We start from the raw sequence: 17834 nt of genomic DNA, 5'->3' as shown, positions 1-17834 counted from the left end.
AAATAGGCCATTTACTGTGATATGCTGGCAAGCATGCTGAGCTCTACCAAGACGTTTGGCGTTAGGCTGCCAGACACTGTCATGGTATAACCTTCATCTTTCAAGCTAACGAAATGCATTATCTGGTTAAATTGTGTATTTAATTTTGTTTTAAAGCCAAAGAGAATACACAGAGAGGAAATGAAAATGTAACATAAAAGGCCACAAACAATGACTTCCGTATATATAAATTAACACAATAATTCACAAGATCACAAATATATTTAACTGGAGATATTACTACCCCTACTATAGAAATATTACTGCATTCCTTCCTTTAAGATATTTGCTGAGTTCCTACACTGTGTCAGGCATCATCATTGTAGGCATTTTGAACTCATCAATGAAGAAAACAAACAAAAATCTTTGCCCACGTGGATCTTCCCTTCTAAGGGGCTGGGGGTTGGGACAGATCACAAGCCATGAATGTAATAAATAAAAGTTGGTAAGTGTTATGGAGAAAATAAATAAGTACAAAAATGTAATGGGGTTTAAAGTGGGGGGAGGATAAGGGAGTCACTTCAGTCTATCTGATGTCCTTGAATTCCTTGGATGATAAAACACTTGTCCTAAAAGAACAAATCATTACCTTTAAACAGCGTCATCACTTTGCCTTCTCATATGCTTTCAACTTAATTTCATTCTTTTTATTTATGTCTTCAGTACTTAGCACCAGCCATATCCAAGACACTATATTTAGGCTTTGGGAATACAATGATGAAAAAAATAAAGTGCCTGCTCTTGTGAAGCTTACATTCCAGTGGTCAAGATGGTCAACATAAAAGATCACAAATAATGATGAAGATAAATGCTCTGGAGAATGATAAAGGAGGCTTGGGGTGAGCGGAGTGACAGCATTGTCAACAGTGGGCGTTAGGTAAATTGGTCAAGGTTGACCCCTCCGAATAGCTGAAATCTCAGCATAAATTTGAATGAGAAAGAAGTGAGCCAGGGATAGAGGGGAAGAGCCAGGGGGAAGGTTGTTTCCCTACAGGAAGGAAGAGTTATCGCAAACAGCCTGTACCTGGAATAAGTGCATCATATTCTAAAAACAAGGAAACTGGTGTGGTTGGAGCAGACCAAGCAACAGTGGAGAGGCAGGAACCCAAGGTCTTCTTACACGTCTGCATCATAACTAATAGCGAGCCTATGACATCATGTGTGTGAAAAATAAGATACTGTTGTGAATTGCCACAAAAATCATTGTCATCTCCTCTCTTATTTGTATTCAGTGTCTTAGTTAAAAGCATGAACTCCTTCGCTGGTCTGACCTGCTTCTCCATATATGAGCTTTAAACTCAGGCGGATTTTTAAATCTTCCTTTGCCCTCAATTTCCTCATCTGCAAAACAAGGATAATAACACCTGTCACATAGAATTGGGACTGAATGAGCTAATCCATCCAAGTGTTGGGTACAAACTTTCAGTTACAAGATGAATAAATTCTGGGGATATTTTTGTACAGAATGGTTACTACCGTTAATAATACGGCATTGCATAATTAAACTTTGCTAAGAGAGTAGATCCCGAGGGTTTTCACATACCCCCTCCTCCGCCCCCATATATACACAAACGTAACCGTGTGAGGTGAAAAACTAAAGTGGTTGGAACAGCACATCTACTGTTATTATTATTCCACAGCCCATCTGTCCAACACGAGCCACAGGCAGCTATGGAGCAGCTGACATGTAGTTAGTCTCAACTGAGAAGTAGTGTCGTATAAACACACTGGATCCCAAAAGTTAGTATGAAAAAAAAAACAATGTAAATTATCTCATGAATGCTTGTTTATATTGCATTATATTGTATTGCATTATATTATATTGTTTATATTGCTCGTTTATTTTGTTGAAATGATAATTTAAATAGCACGCATTATTAAAATTACTTCTGCCTCTTTCCTACTTTTTTAAAGGTGGCTACTAGGAAAGTTGAAATGACATGTGTCTGGCTTTGTATTTCTTAGGACACTATTGTTCTGGACAGTGTGCCAGACCCTACAGACTCACAAGTGTAAACAAGGCTTGGTCCCAATCCACAGATGGCTCACAATGTGGTTCTGATCTCAGGGAAGAGGACCAGTGGCACAGAGAGCCACCCTGAACCTCCCGATTCTTCCCAGGAACTATCTTATTCCAATCTGCAGTCCGTGGCCTTTGTGGTGGTGGTCGTGATTTATGGGTTTACACACCAAATTAGGAGAAAATCTTTAGAAACTGTCCTTCCTCCCCAGGAAGATGGGCTGTCTGTGCACGTAAATCCAGTTACTCCTAAATTGAGGAGAAGAGTAACCACATAGAGTGTTCCTCCATCCTCAGGCACAGGAATGAAATTACAGTCTAAATACACGTGAGTCAGCAGAGAACTTCAGCCTCTGGGACTGATAGCTCAGGCCTGGGACAGGAAATGGTAAAAGAAGGAAGAGCGGTTTAGTTTTTAAAGTTAACTTAGTATGGCTGAGTTTCAAAATGCACAAAAAAAGTGTGTTTAAATCATTATCTCTGTTGTTGTGAACGCTATTATCACTCACTTGGCATTTGTTTGGTGTCTGGCGCCATGCCACATGCCTTAAGGTTTTTTCTAGTTTAATCTTAAAATAATGCTCTCATTGTCATTCGCAGTTGATAAAACTAAGTCTCAGAGGGGTCAAGTCCCCTGACCAGTGTCACACTAGCACGTGACAGAGGTAGGGTTTGAATACTAGTCAGGCTGGCCCCCAAACATGTGCTCTCACCACTCCCCTGGACCACTTCTTTCACTTTCTATCCACCACTCCCTGCCAACAGCAACCGTGCCATCAACAGCCGGAGCACCAACAGGAGCAGCCACATTGAAACCAAGAAAGATGGTGTTTGCTGGCATTTTGCCGGAATGATGCTTTCCGACTTTAACCCTCAGAGTTTTCCCATGGGCCTATAATCAGGGACCCTGAAGCATACAAGCCAGTGAAACTGTCAGTCGTATCACCGTCAGAGTTCTACCCTGAACAGTCATTACAGTATCCACTTGAGCTCTCTCAGAAGCCACTCCTCTCTGCAGTGGAAGCTGCAACAGCCACTAAGGATACCTGATATTGCCCTCTGGTAAATGTCCAGACCTCATGCCTGGCCCAATCCTAACTTTCCTATTTCCTGTTTTCCCTCTCTCCTGATTGTCTCAAAAATTTATTTTTGTATTTTATATATGTTGCATATACAAAATATTTAAAAATTAAATAAGTCAATGAATAGCTAAATATTCATTTCTGCTTTATGAATCTCTGAAAATGGAGCTTTTACATGAAAGAACTATGGGCCCCTCCATAGTACACATAATGAGTATAAACCGAATTAGGTGAGACATAATTGCACTTATTTAACTTCAGCAGCATGGCTATCTTTACCTGAGACAAGTTTAAACTTTAATTGCAGTTGATGTGAGGGCCATCTGTTAAATATTACTGGGCAAGGCACCACAGCTGGCTTGAAACAGGGCTAACCAGAAAATCTGCAAACTTCCTGCGACATTTAGCAAGGACTGGCTTGGTAGGGATGAGCCTTACAGAGAGAATCTGAAATTAAACTTTTTTTTTTCCCATCATGAAGTAAATCTATGTGAGTAAATCTTTATGTGTCGGATGTTGTTCCTTGGCCACACACATACGAGTTCGGTTCATTACGCAAGTACAAGCAAACCATTCTTCAGCCTTAATACTTGAAGATGAAAGGGGCTACGGGAAAATGAATGGTCTACTAGAAGAAGAGTTTGTCTTCTTCTTTGAAAAATCTTAAACTATGTTTAAAAGGCCCGGAGAACAGACTTGTGGTTGCCAAGGGGGAGGCAGAGGGAGTGGGATGGACTGGAAGTTTGGGGTTAGTAGATGCAAACTATTACATTTAGAATACATAAGCAACGAGGGCCTACTGTATAGCAGAGGGAACTATATCCAATTACTTGCAATAGAACATGATGGAAGATAATATGAGAAAAAGAATATATATATATATATATATATATATATATATACACACATGGACAAGACAAACCTTATGTGTATAACTATATGCATAACTGAGTCTGCTCTACAGCAGAAACTGACAGAGCATTGTAAATCAAATGTAATAAAATCTTTTTTTAAAAAGATGTGAAGTAAACAGCAAAGATTATGCAATATGTTGCAAACAAAGGTGGGATTCTTATATGTTTTTAATTTTTATGTGAAGAATAGGGCTACACAAAGAGAATGCTATATAACTATTATACATATTACATATTTTAAATGTATATATTTATATGTGAAATTGACACAATATGAGGGTCATCATTTGGAACAATGAAGCCCATAAACCTCTTTTAAGCAAGCCAATTTAGTGTTGAGTTTAGACCGGCAATTTAAAATATTTATCATACTTGATATTAACAAACATATAGCAAGAAAATATAAAGTTTTATATACTTATGCCTCTTTTGATTATAACTAGAAGCTAATTTTAAATTCCTTTATTTGACTAAAACAGTCTTTTGTTTCTTTTTACAATGTTTGACAGTCTCTTTTTTTCTTCTATGATTCATAAAATCAATCCTTCGAGGTTTCTGGCAAATGACTATAGTGGATGCCCTGGTGTGCCCCCCGACCCCCCTCTCAGGACTGAGCCCACCTGTTGGGAGAAGTGATGATGAAGGCAGGCTCTCAGCCTCTCAGTCCTGGAATTGCTCTCAGTTGAGAAGAGCTGCTTTGGCCCAGGTCACACAGGTTTGTAAGGGTGAGGAGTACAGGTGGGGCTCCCCTGTGTTGACGAGTCATTTTTGAGGAGAAGTGGTCATTTACCTCCTAGGCCTCAAGATGGGACAACTGAATGGCCATCCTAGCTCAGAGACCCCCCCGTGGGGTCGTCTTTTGTTGTACCAGCACTAGAGTTCAATCTCTCCCCCTGCCCAATTCCACTCCTCCACAGATACTGTTTCTAAGAATACTCTCGAATGTATTTCCACATGCATGTCTCCATCTCAGCGTCTATTTCATGGAGAACCCACATAAGACAAGGAGAAAAATCCTTTAGACATGCTCAGAGAGGAATGATTAATATAGAGCATTTTAATAAACTTCACTGAGAAGTCTTTATAATGGTTTTAATTCAACAAAATTTATTAAACATCACTGGTGTTCTAGGCATTGTGCTAAGCACTAAAGACATAAAGTCAAGCAAAGCGGAATTAAGCAAAACTGACCTCACAGAACTCACTGGAATGAAACACAGACGTTACACCAAGTCCATATAATTCAAAGGAGACAGGCCCCACATGAAGAGGGTGGACAAACTGCTCTGAAAGGTTTGAGAAAGGCATACCTATCACTCTGGAGACTGATGAGGCAGGAATGACTTCACCTAGGACAACTGGAAGAAATCCTTCCAAAAGCTCAGGCCTGTTGAATCATTCTTTCCTTTTTTTTCTCTCACATCCCACATCCAAACTAAAAAAAAAAAAAAAAAAAAAAAAAAGCTCTAGAATCCAGGTCTCATCAGCTCCACTGCTTCTAATCTGTGCTATTCTAACATCTCTCATAACTGCAGCCTCATAACTGGATTCCCTGCTTCTATTCTTGCTTCTCACAGTCTCTTCTCAATACAGCAGGTGGGTGATCCTGCTAAAATGAAAGTCATCTCAAGAATTCCTCTGCCGAGGAATTCCCACTGTGACTCAGCAGGTTGAGGAGCTGATGTTGTCTCTGTTAGGATTCAGGTTCGATCCGTGGCATTGTTCAGTGGGTTAAGAACCTGGCATTGCCACAACCTGTGGTGTAAGCTGCAGATGCAACTTGGATCTTCTGTTGCTGTGGCTGTAGCGAGGCCTGCAGCGGCAGCTCTGATGTGATCCCTGGCCTGGGACTTTCCATACACCCCAGATGTGGCCATCACACACACACACACACACACACACACACACACACACACACAAGAATTCCTCTGCTGAAAACATTCCAAAGTTCTCATGTCATGCTGAGTACCAAAGATGCTACACTCCCACAGGCCCCAGGCCATCTCCAGATCATCCTTCTCCTCCTTACCTTTCTCACTTCATCTACTCTTACCTACTCTCTTCCAACCACCCTGGCTAATTCGGTCTTCCTGGTATCTCAGGGTGTTTGTACCTGTGCCACTTGCTGTCCCCTCTGCCTAACGTCAGCGTTGTCCAGAGGCCTTCCTCCTCAGCAGAACTCACCCCCTCCCCATTTATCTTTCTTCATAGCACTTCCCATCAGCTCTGCTGCTGACTATTTATTTCATTTAGAGTGTGCCCTTGCTCACCAGACATCCGCCTCCTGAGAGCAGGGACCCATTACGTGTTTGGATTCTAGTTCCATACCCAATGCCTAGAATTGTCCCAAGAAGACAGTAAGTGCTTACTAATTATTCATTGAATAAATGAGTTCTTACAAATAATAAAGGGAAGTAAGAGAAAGCTGAAGCCCTTCAGTAGGAACAATAGCTGGAAAGCATAGAAATTGAAATTTTTCTAATCTGATGTGGTCCCAGCTGAAAACATCGGCCGCATTATGTAAACAATGAAATACAGCTGTCATGAGCTGGAAGGCGCCCTCCCAAAATTCATATGTTGACGTCTAAACCCCTAGTACGCCAGAACGTGACTTAATTTGGAGATAGGGCCTTTAAAGAGGTGACTAAGTCCATTCAGTGTCCATTTACGCCATTAGGTGACTGGCATCCTTATAAGACGAGAAATTTGGACCTGGATAGTTACCGGAGGAAGACTGTGAAGACATGGAGAAGGTGATCACCTACGAGCCAAGGAGAGAGGCTTCAGAAGTACTGCCAGCACCTTGATCTTGGACTTCGGCTTCCAGAATTATAAGAAAATAAGTTTCTGTTGCCACCCAGTCCGTGGAACTTTCTTATGGCCATTGTAAGATTTTAAGCAGAGATAGAGGTGAGCTGAGGTGAAACTTGAGTTTTAGGAAAATGCATTTTTGATCATATATCAAAAAATGCATTTTTGATGATATGATCATATTTTTGATCATACTGGAGTCTACTGGGAAGGGTTTGCAATAGTTGGGATCTAGATCAAGCAGCAGGGGAGGAAGAGGTGAAAATATAACTGGGCGAAGGATCAGAGCCAAAACCATTGGGACTTCGTGACATATTAGAGGTAAATCAACACAAAATGACACATCAACCCAAAATAAAGTCTAGTAAAATACAGATCTGCAAAGGGATTCAGATAGTAAAATTTACATGAATTGCAGTGGTCTCACATTTGAGAAAATTTCTCCGTATGGAACCTTAAGACAAGATTAAAGCAGGGAGTTCCCTTCATAGCTCAGCAGTTAACAAATCTGACTAGGATCCATGAGGATGAGGGTTCCATCCCTGGCCTCGTTCAGCGGGTTAAGGATCCAGCGTTGCCCTAAGCTGTGGCTTGGATCCTGCATTGTTATGGCTGTGGTGTAGGCCTGTGGCTACAGCTCTGATTCGACCCCTAGCCTGGGAACCTCCATATGCCGAGGGAGCGGCCAAAGAAATGGCAAAAAGACCAAAAAAAAAAAAAAAAAAGAGTCTGGAAAGTTTTGCAATGATGAAACCTCTTTAACTTTGTTCCCCCCAAAGTAGTTCCCACATTTACTGATTATGGAACTCTTTTTTTGTGAGGCACCTTTTAACCTCTCCCTGAACATAAATATTCTAGAAATGAACACAGTTTGGAAAAGAGTGATGTATTCTGGTACGCTAGGACAGTTCTAAAATAAAGAGAGAAGTTTGTCTGGGTAATTTCTATTTCTAATAGCAAATCTTGTCAACACTGTCCTAAAAAACTGGCAGAATAAACTCATTAAAGGAATATAGTTGGTTTTCCCATTGCCTAATTAGTACCTGATTAAAAAAGAAAATTCAATCTTTTGAAAGTAGCACTAATTCTTTGATATCCCTAAAGGAAAATTACTCAGTGCCTTGAAACAACAAATAAAAGGATATTCTGGTGACTGAAGGGGAAAGTGCAGATCAAAAGCAGAAGTCGGGGAGGCACTTATAACCAGGGTTCTTTGACACTAGAGCAGGCACAGTTGAAATTTTCTCTTCTGCTGTCAGCTTATGGAACCTGCAGGTCCCTGCACAATGTACAGAAGACTCACATGCGATGCGCACGTAGGCCTTCCGACTCTTGGTGGTGCCCGCCGAGCTCCAGGCCACACACTGACACCAGTAATCTTCGGGCCCAAAGAGTTCTTCCACTTGCTGGCGGGAAATCTCGATGCTCACTTCTCGGACAATGAGACCTGCGGAGGGAGAGGAAGCCCAAGTCAGGAGAAGACCTGTACTAACGGAATACAAAACACACTCCATTTCCCCCCGTGATCCTTCCTGAAGCCACAGCCCAGCATCCCAGGGCTGATTCTCGTCTGGCTCGAGTTAATTGACTCACGACTTTTTCATTCTCTTATTTGCTATTCCAAAGCTTCTGGATTCATCAGAAAATGAAAGTGGAGTAGATCTATCACTCCACAGAATTATACCTTTCCTCTTAGAGCCTGACTGATATTCACCCTCGATCAAGTTATCCTCCTGTGTGTACTCAAACAGGAACTTGAATTTAACATCTTCCAGGGATTCTATCTTAATTATACAGGCTGTGGGTAAGATACCCATGCACTGTACGGCTTTACAATAACTAAGTCTACCTACTTCTTCACATGAAATGACACAATGACCTAAAACTATAGTCATAAGTAGATAAATAATATAAACCTGTATACACAGATGCATATCAGGTTTTATTATAATATGACCTAGTACCTTATAAATATGTGCTGATATTTTACAACTAAGTCATTTTTTAAAATAGCTTCATCTGTTATTAAGATACACTGTTTTCTTGAAGGAAATACTAGCCTCAATTAATAAACCTCTGCTGTTCTCTCCAAAGAGTGCACGACTTTAAAGCTTTCATGATTGATATTTTGAAAGCCCAAATGTTTCTCTATAATAATAATGTAACCAAAATCCTGTTAAAAATAAAGTGGCCTCGGAGTTCCTGTCATGGCACAGCAGAAACAAATCTGACTAGGAACCATGAGGTTGAGGGTTCGATCCCTGACCTCGCTCAGTGGGTTAAGGATCCAGCATTGCTATGAGCTGTGGTGTAGGCAGCAGACATGGCCCGGATCCCATGCTGCTGTGGCTGTGGTGTAGGCCAACAGCTGTAGCTCTGAATGGACCCCTAGCCTGGGAACCTCCATATCCCTCTGGAGCGGCCCTAAAAAAAGAAAAAAAAAAGGCAATAAAAGCAAAAAAAAATAAAGTGGCCTCCAGTTAAAATTCTCAGAGAATTGGAATTTATTTCACAGCATTATATAATCCTAAATAACAAAAACTGAACTAAGAATCTGGGATTATCATTTTAGGGGTATTTTTCTTGAGATAACAATGCTTTTTTTAGAGATCCATTCTGCAATACACTTCTTTGCACTGAGCAAGGATTATTATATTAAAACAATATATGTGGGCGACTGCCAGAGCTCTTGCACACACTTCCAGTACGGAGTGTCTGCTGAAGAACTGGCAGGAGCACCCTTAGGGAGGAGGAGAATTTGCTGTGGGTCAGAGAGGAGCACAGTAAGAACAATTACATGTGTTACTTTGTACTACTCATTCATTCCTTAATTCATCGATCAAAGATCTATTGAGTATCAATGATGTAGAAGATACTTGCGAAACTCTGATGAGTGATATAGTCTCTGCCCTCAGTGACTTTACATTATTGGGAGGAGGCACAGATTAACCAAATTGTACAGCTTACTCTCCAATTACAATTGTGTTCAATGCTGCACAAAAGTGTAAGAACAATGAGAGTGAGTAACAAGTGGACCCAGCTTAGCATGAAGGATCCAACACGAGTTACGTTGACTAAATCATATGCGGAGGGAGACAGGACACATGGAAGGAGCAGGAGAGGGAAGGAGGAGAATGGGAACCCAGAAGACAACTGAGCACTGGACACAACGAATACTTGCATGAGATGAAACTAGAGACAAGAAAGGGACCAGTTTATACACATGCTTGTAAACCAGCGGTTCTCAAAGTGTGGCCCACAGAACAGCTTTATCAGCATCACCTAGGAACTTACTGGAACTGCAAATTCCTGGACCCTGCCCCAGACTCACTGACCAAGAAAAATTGAGTCTGGCCCAGCACCATTTTAAAAAGCCCTTTAAGAATCCTGAAGCATGCTATAGTTGGAGAGCTGCTACTGTACCCCAGGTTTAAGATTTGGGATTCCTTTCTGAGAGCCAAATGTTTTAAGCAAGAAGATGACATAATTAATGAGAATTTAAAATATACACATATATGATATGTACAAGTTATAGAGATTAGTTCCTAAAAGTTATGATTTCTAAATATGTTTGATCATGACCTCTTGTTGAGAGGTAACATGAAAGATGCACCTGGAGATCCTAAAAAAGAGTATTCTGGCACTTACCCTAAAATCTAGGACATGCTCAAATGCGTAAAAGCCCTCAGGGAAATTAACCACCTCCCAACAATAGTTGGTGCGGAGCCACTGGGAGGTAAACAATACTTCCTATCACAAGCGGATGGGACTTGGGTCACAGAAATGACGAAGTCCTTAAGTCCACCCAAGAGTCTCTGAACTTGAGTAAAGCCCAGTAAAATGGACTTACTAAGCTCAAAGCAGGGCAAGATCCTGCTGGGGCAATTCTATTTTCAAAAGTGTATTAAGTGTCTTTCATACCATTTTACAGTTTTGAAAATTAATAATGCTTTCATGTTTACACAGTGATCAGGTTAAAAAGAATTTACAAGTAACTAGCGTATCTCAATCCCTCACTCACCGATGAAAAGATTACTCTATAATTTTAGCCCATGTTCAACCAGTAAAACAGATCTCCATAGCAAAAAACAAAAACAAAACAGACAAACAAAATAACCAAACTTAACAACAAATAATAATACTTTCCTGGTCCTTGCTTAGGCCTCTTATTTATTTTGCTGTCTCATTGTAACCGGGCACAGCCTTCCTTCTCTCCTGCCACCTTTTTTTTTTTTTTTCTTTAGGGCTGCACCCGAGGTATATGGAAGTTCCTAGGCCAGGGGTTGAGTCAGAGCTGCAGCTGCTGGCCTATACCACAGACACAGCAATCCCAGATCTGTGCCGCTTCTGTGACCTACACCACGGAATCCTTAACCCACTGAGTTAGGCCAGGGATCAAACCCTCATCCTCATGGGTTCGTTACTGTTGACCCACAATGGGAACTCCCCTTCCACCTTTTTTTTAAATTCCACTCTCTGGTGTCTAGTACTTTTCTGTTTTACTTGTTTATACCTTCTCTGTTCACATAGAAAGTCTGTTACTGGAAAAAAGACTCTTCCTCTAAACGTTGTTGCAGTAAATTTACAGTCACCAAAGGGCTGATAAACATGCAGTGCGTTACTTCCTTAGAACTATAATGGCTCTTTCCAAAATGTAGAGCAGCAACAAACAGGCTCAGGATATTAAAACCACATACAAATATTTTGCATCCCAAGATGATAACTGCAGGTTTCATTCCTTCCTTTTACTTAAAGCAATTATAGGAAACCTAATTAAATGCTAGGGGAACTTCACTAGGGCCACTGTTTCCCTTAGTCCAAAGAGGCTCATGGATGCTTCTACTGACCACAAATCTAAATCCTTTTAAGAAGCCACAGACCAACCGTCCTGCTACAGGGATTTTTCGCAGTATGAATGTTCTGAATCGTGTGGCCCAGGCACCCTGTGGGCATAGGAGTTAAGCACACACTGATTTTTGCCTTCGGCTTCACAGACACCCCATTCAGGAGGAGATGGATTAATTAGAGTTGTGTACAGTTGTCCTGCCATATGCCCGAAGTTTACATTTCAACTTTTGATCAACACCAGAACAAGAGAAAACTGAAGTGTGTGGCGTCTAAACACTGACAGTTTGGAATTCTCTAGAATTAGATACATTATTTAGACTCTGAGTTCCTCAGTTCCATATCATTTTTTTTCATTACCATAGGTAAGTTCACTACCTATGACATTCTGTTCATTACCTATGACATCCATCAAACCAGAGGCTAGTGGTTGGGGTAAAAGAAGGTAATATCCTTTCTCTTTGAAAGTGAAATTTTAAATCTGCTTGAAGCTTTGAGATGGAAAAAGCAAGCTGCCTTGAAATTTGAAATGCCATCAGCATCATTTCCAAGGCAGGTTGCTTTGAAGAGCATTTGGGAACTTGAAATTGGTTTCAGGTTATTGAAGGGTGGGAGGAAATGCTTCGGTCTACAGGATTTACTCAAATACAAATGTGTATTTTCCATCCCATCTGATAACATCAAAGATTTCCCATCGCTGTTCTTCCTTTAATAGTGGCATCTCAAGGATTCATGCTGTTTGAAGTTTGCAGTGATTTGCTTTTATAATAGGAATCGTTGTGGTTTGGGAACCAGAGTGCAGGAAAGTAATTAGCATACTATACCAAGGAGTCATAATGAGTATGAATATGCACGTGTTAATAGCAAGTTTCAAATGACTTTGGAAATTCAGATGCAAATGTAACACTCTGATTGGATCTTTGTGAGGCTAAAAATGAATATGGCATTAAAATCTGGCAATTGATATTTATTCTTTATCTTTAGTACAATTGCCTTTTTTTTTTTTTTTTTTTTTGTCTTTTTGTCTTTTTGCCATTTCTTGGGCCGCAGCCGCAGCATGTGGAGGTTCCCAGGCTAGGGGTCGAATCAGAGCTGTAGCTGCCGGCCTACGCCACAGCCACAGCAACACGGGATCCGAGCTGCGTCTGCGACAAACACCACAGCTCATGGCAACACAGGATCCTTAACCCACTGAGCAAGGCCAGGGACTGAACCCACAACCTCATGGTTCCTAGTCGGATTCGTTAACACTGAGCCATGACGGGAACTCCTTCCTTATCTTTAGCATAATTTTAACTTCATAATAGTGGTCAAGCATCACAGTGTTTTTCTAGAGACTATTATAAAGTGATCAAAAATATGCAATGAATCCTGTTCTAGAATTATTTAAAATAATATCCACATTCCCCCAGAAATGTAATCTGCAGCCAACAAAAATTTAAAGTCTACAAATATCAAAAATTGTTAAGTTCTAGAAACGAAAAGATGGATCAGTATCACCTCCAGGCTTGTGCTATTCATTTATCTTGTTTATTAGGTGATATTAAAAAATCATGCATCATCTTAACATATTTTTGAAATGTGCTCATCCAATCTGCATCTTCTTCTTCTTCTTCTTCTTCTTTTTTTTTTTTAAGGGCCATGGCATATGGAAGTTCCCTGACTAGGGGTCGAATCAGAGCTACAACTGTAGGCCTACACCACAGACACAGAAATGCCAGATCCAAGCCTTGTCTGTGACTGATACCACAGTCATGGCAACAAAGGATCCTTAACCCTCTGAGCAGGGCCATGGATTGAACCTGCACCTTCATGGATACTAGTCAGGTTTGTTACCACTGAGCCACAAAGGGGACTCTCCAGTCTGCATCTTCTAATATCCCAGGTATGTTTTACTAAAAAGCATCCTAAACTCATGCTAGGCTTAGGTGTTAGGTGTGCCTTAGTTCTATTTCTCCTTCCTCCCAGCTACTTTATCTTTCCTATACAAAGGGACATTTTGAGACACCATGTCGTGCAGACCCAGTGATTCTATTTCTTCCAGCACTTTCCCTATTGGGAGAAGAGCTGCAGAGGTCACTCTACAAAATCTTATGATAGTACATTCATGTAGGACACAGGCTGGTGAGAGATATACAAAGCTGCAGGTAAGAATGTTCTGGAATATCTCACATTTTATTGAATTAGTGTGGTCTCTTTTTCTTGCTTTCTTCCAGAACTTAATCCTATTAGTTTTCACTAACAACCTAAAATCTGAAACATATCAGTTGGAGATGTTGTAACATAAATTTAATCACACAAAATACTATCATTATGTATAAGGATGTCATTCCATAAAAATCTAATAATTATTTTAGCAACTTATAACTTTCACTAAAATAAACACTATATAATCAAAAGGCAGAACTTTATAATGAAGACATTATTTTATTTTACGTAAAGTCATCTGACAATCTTTAAAGTACATCAGGAAAAGACACTGTAAAAACATGATTTACCAACTTTTCTCTGATATGCCTTCCTTGAATTTTTAATATAATATTTAATATAGACACAGGCCATCTAATTAAAATTACTTTGTGTAATTGGGAATTGCAACTGACTGGTGTATTAGATTTATTATGAGTATAATTTTGTTAAAGTTACATTTATTATCTTTGTGATCAAGATGAATTTACCTAAAAGTTAAAGAATAACATGGCTTGGACTGAATGGTCCTAGGTATTTGCTTGGAAGCATTTCATACGTAGGCCATTGACTTGATTCCCTTTTATGTGATAGCTCTAGTTAGTCTGTTCTGCTTTGTGTCTGTATATTGTTTTGTCTTTTGAACTGAGAAAAAAATTCATTGGATTATGTATCTGGAGTAGGGAGATGACTAGTGCTTCTGGAAAGCTATATGACAACCATAGATAAGAGCAATCTTCTCTCTTGAAATTTTAATTGCAATATGATATTAAAATAGAGTGATAAATGATACCCTGACAATGCTAACACTGTTTTTCCCTTTCTTTTGCAGGAGTGTCAGGTTTTAGATATTACAGGGGAATCCGTGCTCCTACTTTTTTTTCTTTTTTTCTTTTTTTTTGTTCTCCTACTTTTGATTTGACTTCCTAACCACCATCAATCTTAGGGTTGCGAGTATGAAGGACAATTAGAGTGGTGGGTATCCAAAATATTTTCTCTTATTTATCAAGTTGTATAAATGAATTGGCAGAAATTCATCGTACCAGCTCTGGCCCATCATTTAATTCCTATTCTTAACATTGGTGATTAAAAAAAAAAAAAACCTATTGAATAATTATTCCAAGAAGCCTTTCTGAGACAAAAATGGGAACTAAAATGCTTTTTGTAATTAACCTCTTCCTGTATGTTGATGTTCTTTGGAATATAAAGAAGCAATTCTGTGAAAACATGATGGCAATTTGTTTGATTTGGAAGGACACAAAGCACATTCCACTGAGATAGCAAGTACATTACTCATCTAAATACTTGTCCTAAAGCATCAAGTATTATACATATTTGAATGTATATTCCAACATTTTTCTTTAGGAGTATAATCCTTAATAATTTTCTAAATCTATCTGCATTCCTTTCTGTCCTTATTTCATTTGATTCATTAGTGATTTCAATAGAAGTAATTTTAACACAATTAAGAAAAAAAGATTCCTGTCAATAAGTGTGGGGAATTATAATGTATTACTGGAGGTTAGTTAACTATGTACTTATGAAATAGAGACCTTACTATTAATTTTGTCCAGTCATTCATTCAACAGTTATTTATTTAGACTCTAGTATGTGCCCACACTCTCCTATGTGCCGAGGTAAAGAAGACAGATAAGGCCTCTGTCCTGCTATGGGTGACGTTCTACCATGCAGATGGTTTTTGAGCAGTAGATTCCAAGGTGGGCATAGAGATGGATTGCTTATGGATCCTTCCTTTAGAAGTCTATTGTCTAATACTAGAGATAAAAATAGTAGTTTACTGAGTAAAGGGACTCTGTCATGTGCATTGTGAATCCATCAGTATAATAACTGGCACAAATATTTGTCTAGTTAATGGATGTTAAATGAATGAATGATTTGTATGTTACAGCTGTAACACAAAGTAGTGTTAAATTTCACTACAAGCAAATTTAATTGTAACAGAACAGTAGAGGTAACCAGTATTTATTGAGAATCTACCATAGATCTCAGTTAATCTGCACAGTAATCCTTGGGGATTAGTATTGTTACACCTATAATACAGATAAGGCATGAGGTCAGAATTTGAACAATTGTTCACACAGCCAATATATAACTACTGAAATCAGGGCAGATCCACATTTGTCTGAATCCAAAGTTCTTACTTTTCTCAAAATATCAGTATTCCTCAAATTGTAACTAAAAAATAGGTGTTTTGCATGAATAAGTTTGAGGCATTCTGCTTAATACAACTTTCTTTTAGAAACTCAGAGGGCCCATTAGTATAGTGCAGGCATTGGTCCGAGGTTCTGCCATAAAGAGGAAGGTTCAGTTTGGACTGCCACCATTCCCCCCAAATTTATGCAACCACAGAACCCTACAGTCAACATAAACACAGAACCCCATGTCATCATGGCTGTCAATGTGGTTTTGTTTAGCATTCTCCAGATGTTGATCTATTGAATAAAAGCCATTGTTTGGAAATTTTGAAAACCCCATAAAGAAAACCATAGTGAAATTGTTTTAGAAGGAGAGATCCTGGGAAACCTGAGGAAATGGAATATTTGAGTTTGATGCTGAAGCATGGTTTGGGTTTAAAAATTCAGAGAGGAATCAAAGGCACTTGAGGAGGAGAGAAGAGCAAGGAGCCAAAGGGCAGAGATGAAAAAGCATGGAGACTACAGTGCAGACTGGTTTACATGAATTAAGTAAAGGAGTAAGACCATGGAATTAGAAGAGAGATTCGAGGAGAGAGAGTCTCATATGGCAGCTAAGAAGACTGTTTTGGGGAGCAGGGAGCCTGTGAAAATTGTGCAATGGTGAAATAACATTTTTAAAACAAACATATTTTAGGAAGATTAATATGACTTTAATAGTAAACAAAACTAATCTCATTTACTTTAATTGTATTTTAATAATTTTAATTTTAATTATTATTAAAAAAATTGTTTTCAGATCTATGATCTTATATCAAGTCATTAACCACATGTGTTAAGAGCAATATTCTTGGTGACCCTCTGAAAACACTTTCTGACAATAGAAATCAGCTACATACATTCAGAATAATAATTACTTATACTCTCAGGCTTTCATTTTTTTTTCTTATCCCAAATAATTGAGAAAAATGCATTAGGAGCAATCACCTCTGGAGTGACTACCACTTATAAGCGTTCACATGTTGGATAAGGCGGACAGCAATCTGTTTATCTTTTTGTTTGTTTGTTTTTTAGGGCCGAACTCATAGCATATGGAAGTTCCCAAGCTAGGGGTCAAATCGGAACTATAGCTGCTGGCCTACAACAGAACTACAGAGACATGGGATCTGAGCCCCATCTGTGACCTACACCACAGCTCAGGGCAACGCCGGATCCCTGACCTACTGAGCAAGGCCAGGGATCGAACCCCCATCCTCTTAGATAATAGTAGGATTTGTTTGTGCTGTACCACAACTGGAACTCCCCTGTTTATCTTAAAAGCAGTACATTTCGTATTCTTAAAAAAACTTTAAAACCAAACTATAAATGTTCACTTTAAAAAATACTTCAACTCATCCAGGACAATTATTATTACAACTGAGAGACTAGAAAAATGCTCGTCCAATATGCAGCAATCTAGTGACTTATCTAGCTAAGAAAATAGGAGTTCCTATTGTGGCTTAGCAGGTTAAGAATCCAATATAGGAGTTCCCGTCGTGGCGCAGTGGTTAACAAATTCAACTAGGAACCATGAGGTTGCGGGTTCAGTCCCTGCCCTTGCTCAGTGGGTTAACGATCCGGCGTTGCCGTGAGCTGTGGTGTAGGTTGCAGATGCGGCTCGGATCCTGCGTTGCTGTGGCTCTGGCGTAGGCCAGGGGCTACAGCTCCAATTTGACCCGTAGCCTGGGAACCTCCATATGCCGTGGGAGCGGCCCAAAGAAATAGCAAAAAGACAAAAAAAAAG

General features: G+C 39.6%; 1 protein-coding gene across 2 annotated transcripts in view; it reads right to left on the bottom strand.

The window, feature by feature from the left end:
• The window catches only part of UNC5C (unc-5 netrin receptor C), a 381350-nt gene that overhangs the window by 127187 nt on the left and 236329 nt on the right, over nucleotides 1–17834 (bottom strand). For both annotated transcript variants that reach the window (XM_021100734.2, XM_021100735.2), the window contains exon 3: nucleotides 8170–8313. In XM_021100734.2, coding sequence (XP_020956393.2) covers nucleotides 8170–8313 — 144 coding nt within the window. The remainder of the gene's footprint in view (nucleotides 1–8169; nucleotides 8314–17834) is intronic.

The sequence above is a fragment of the Sus scrofa genome, chromosome 8 (genome assembly GCF_054392235.1).
Source record: "Sus scrofa isolate SSC_HxYL_T2T_F1_AM1 chromosome 8, Sscrofa_HxYL_maternal_Yorkshire_Landrace_v2.0, whole genome shotgun sequence".
Classification (NCBI taxonomy): Eukaryota; Metazoa; Chordata; class Mammalia; order Artiodactyla; family Suidae; genus Sus; species Sus scrofa.
This window is presented reverse-complemented; position numbering and strand designations above follow the sequence as displayed.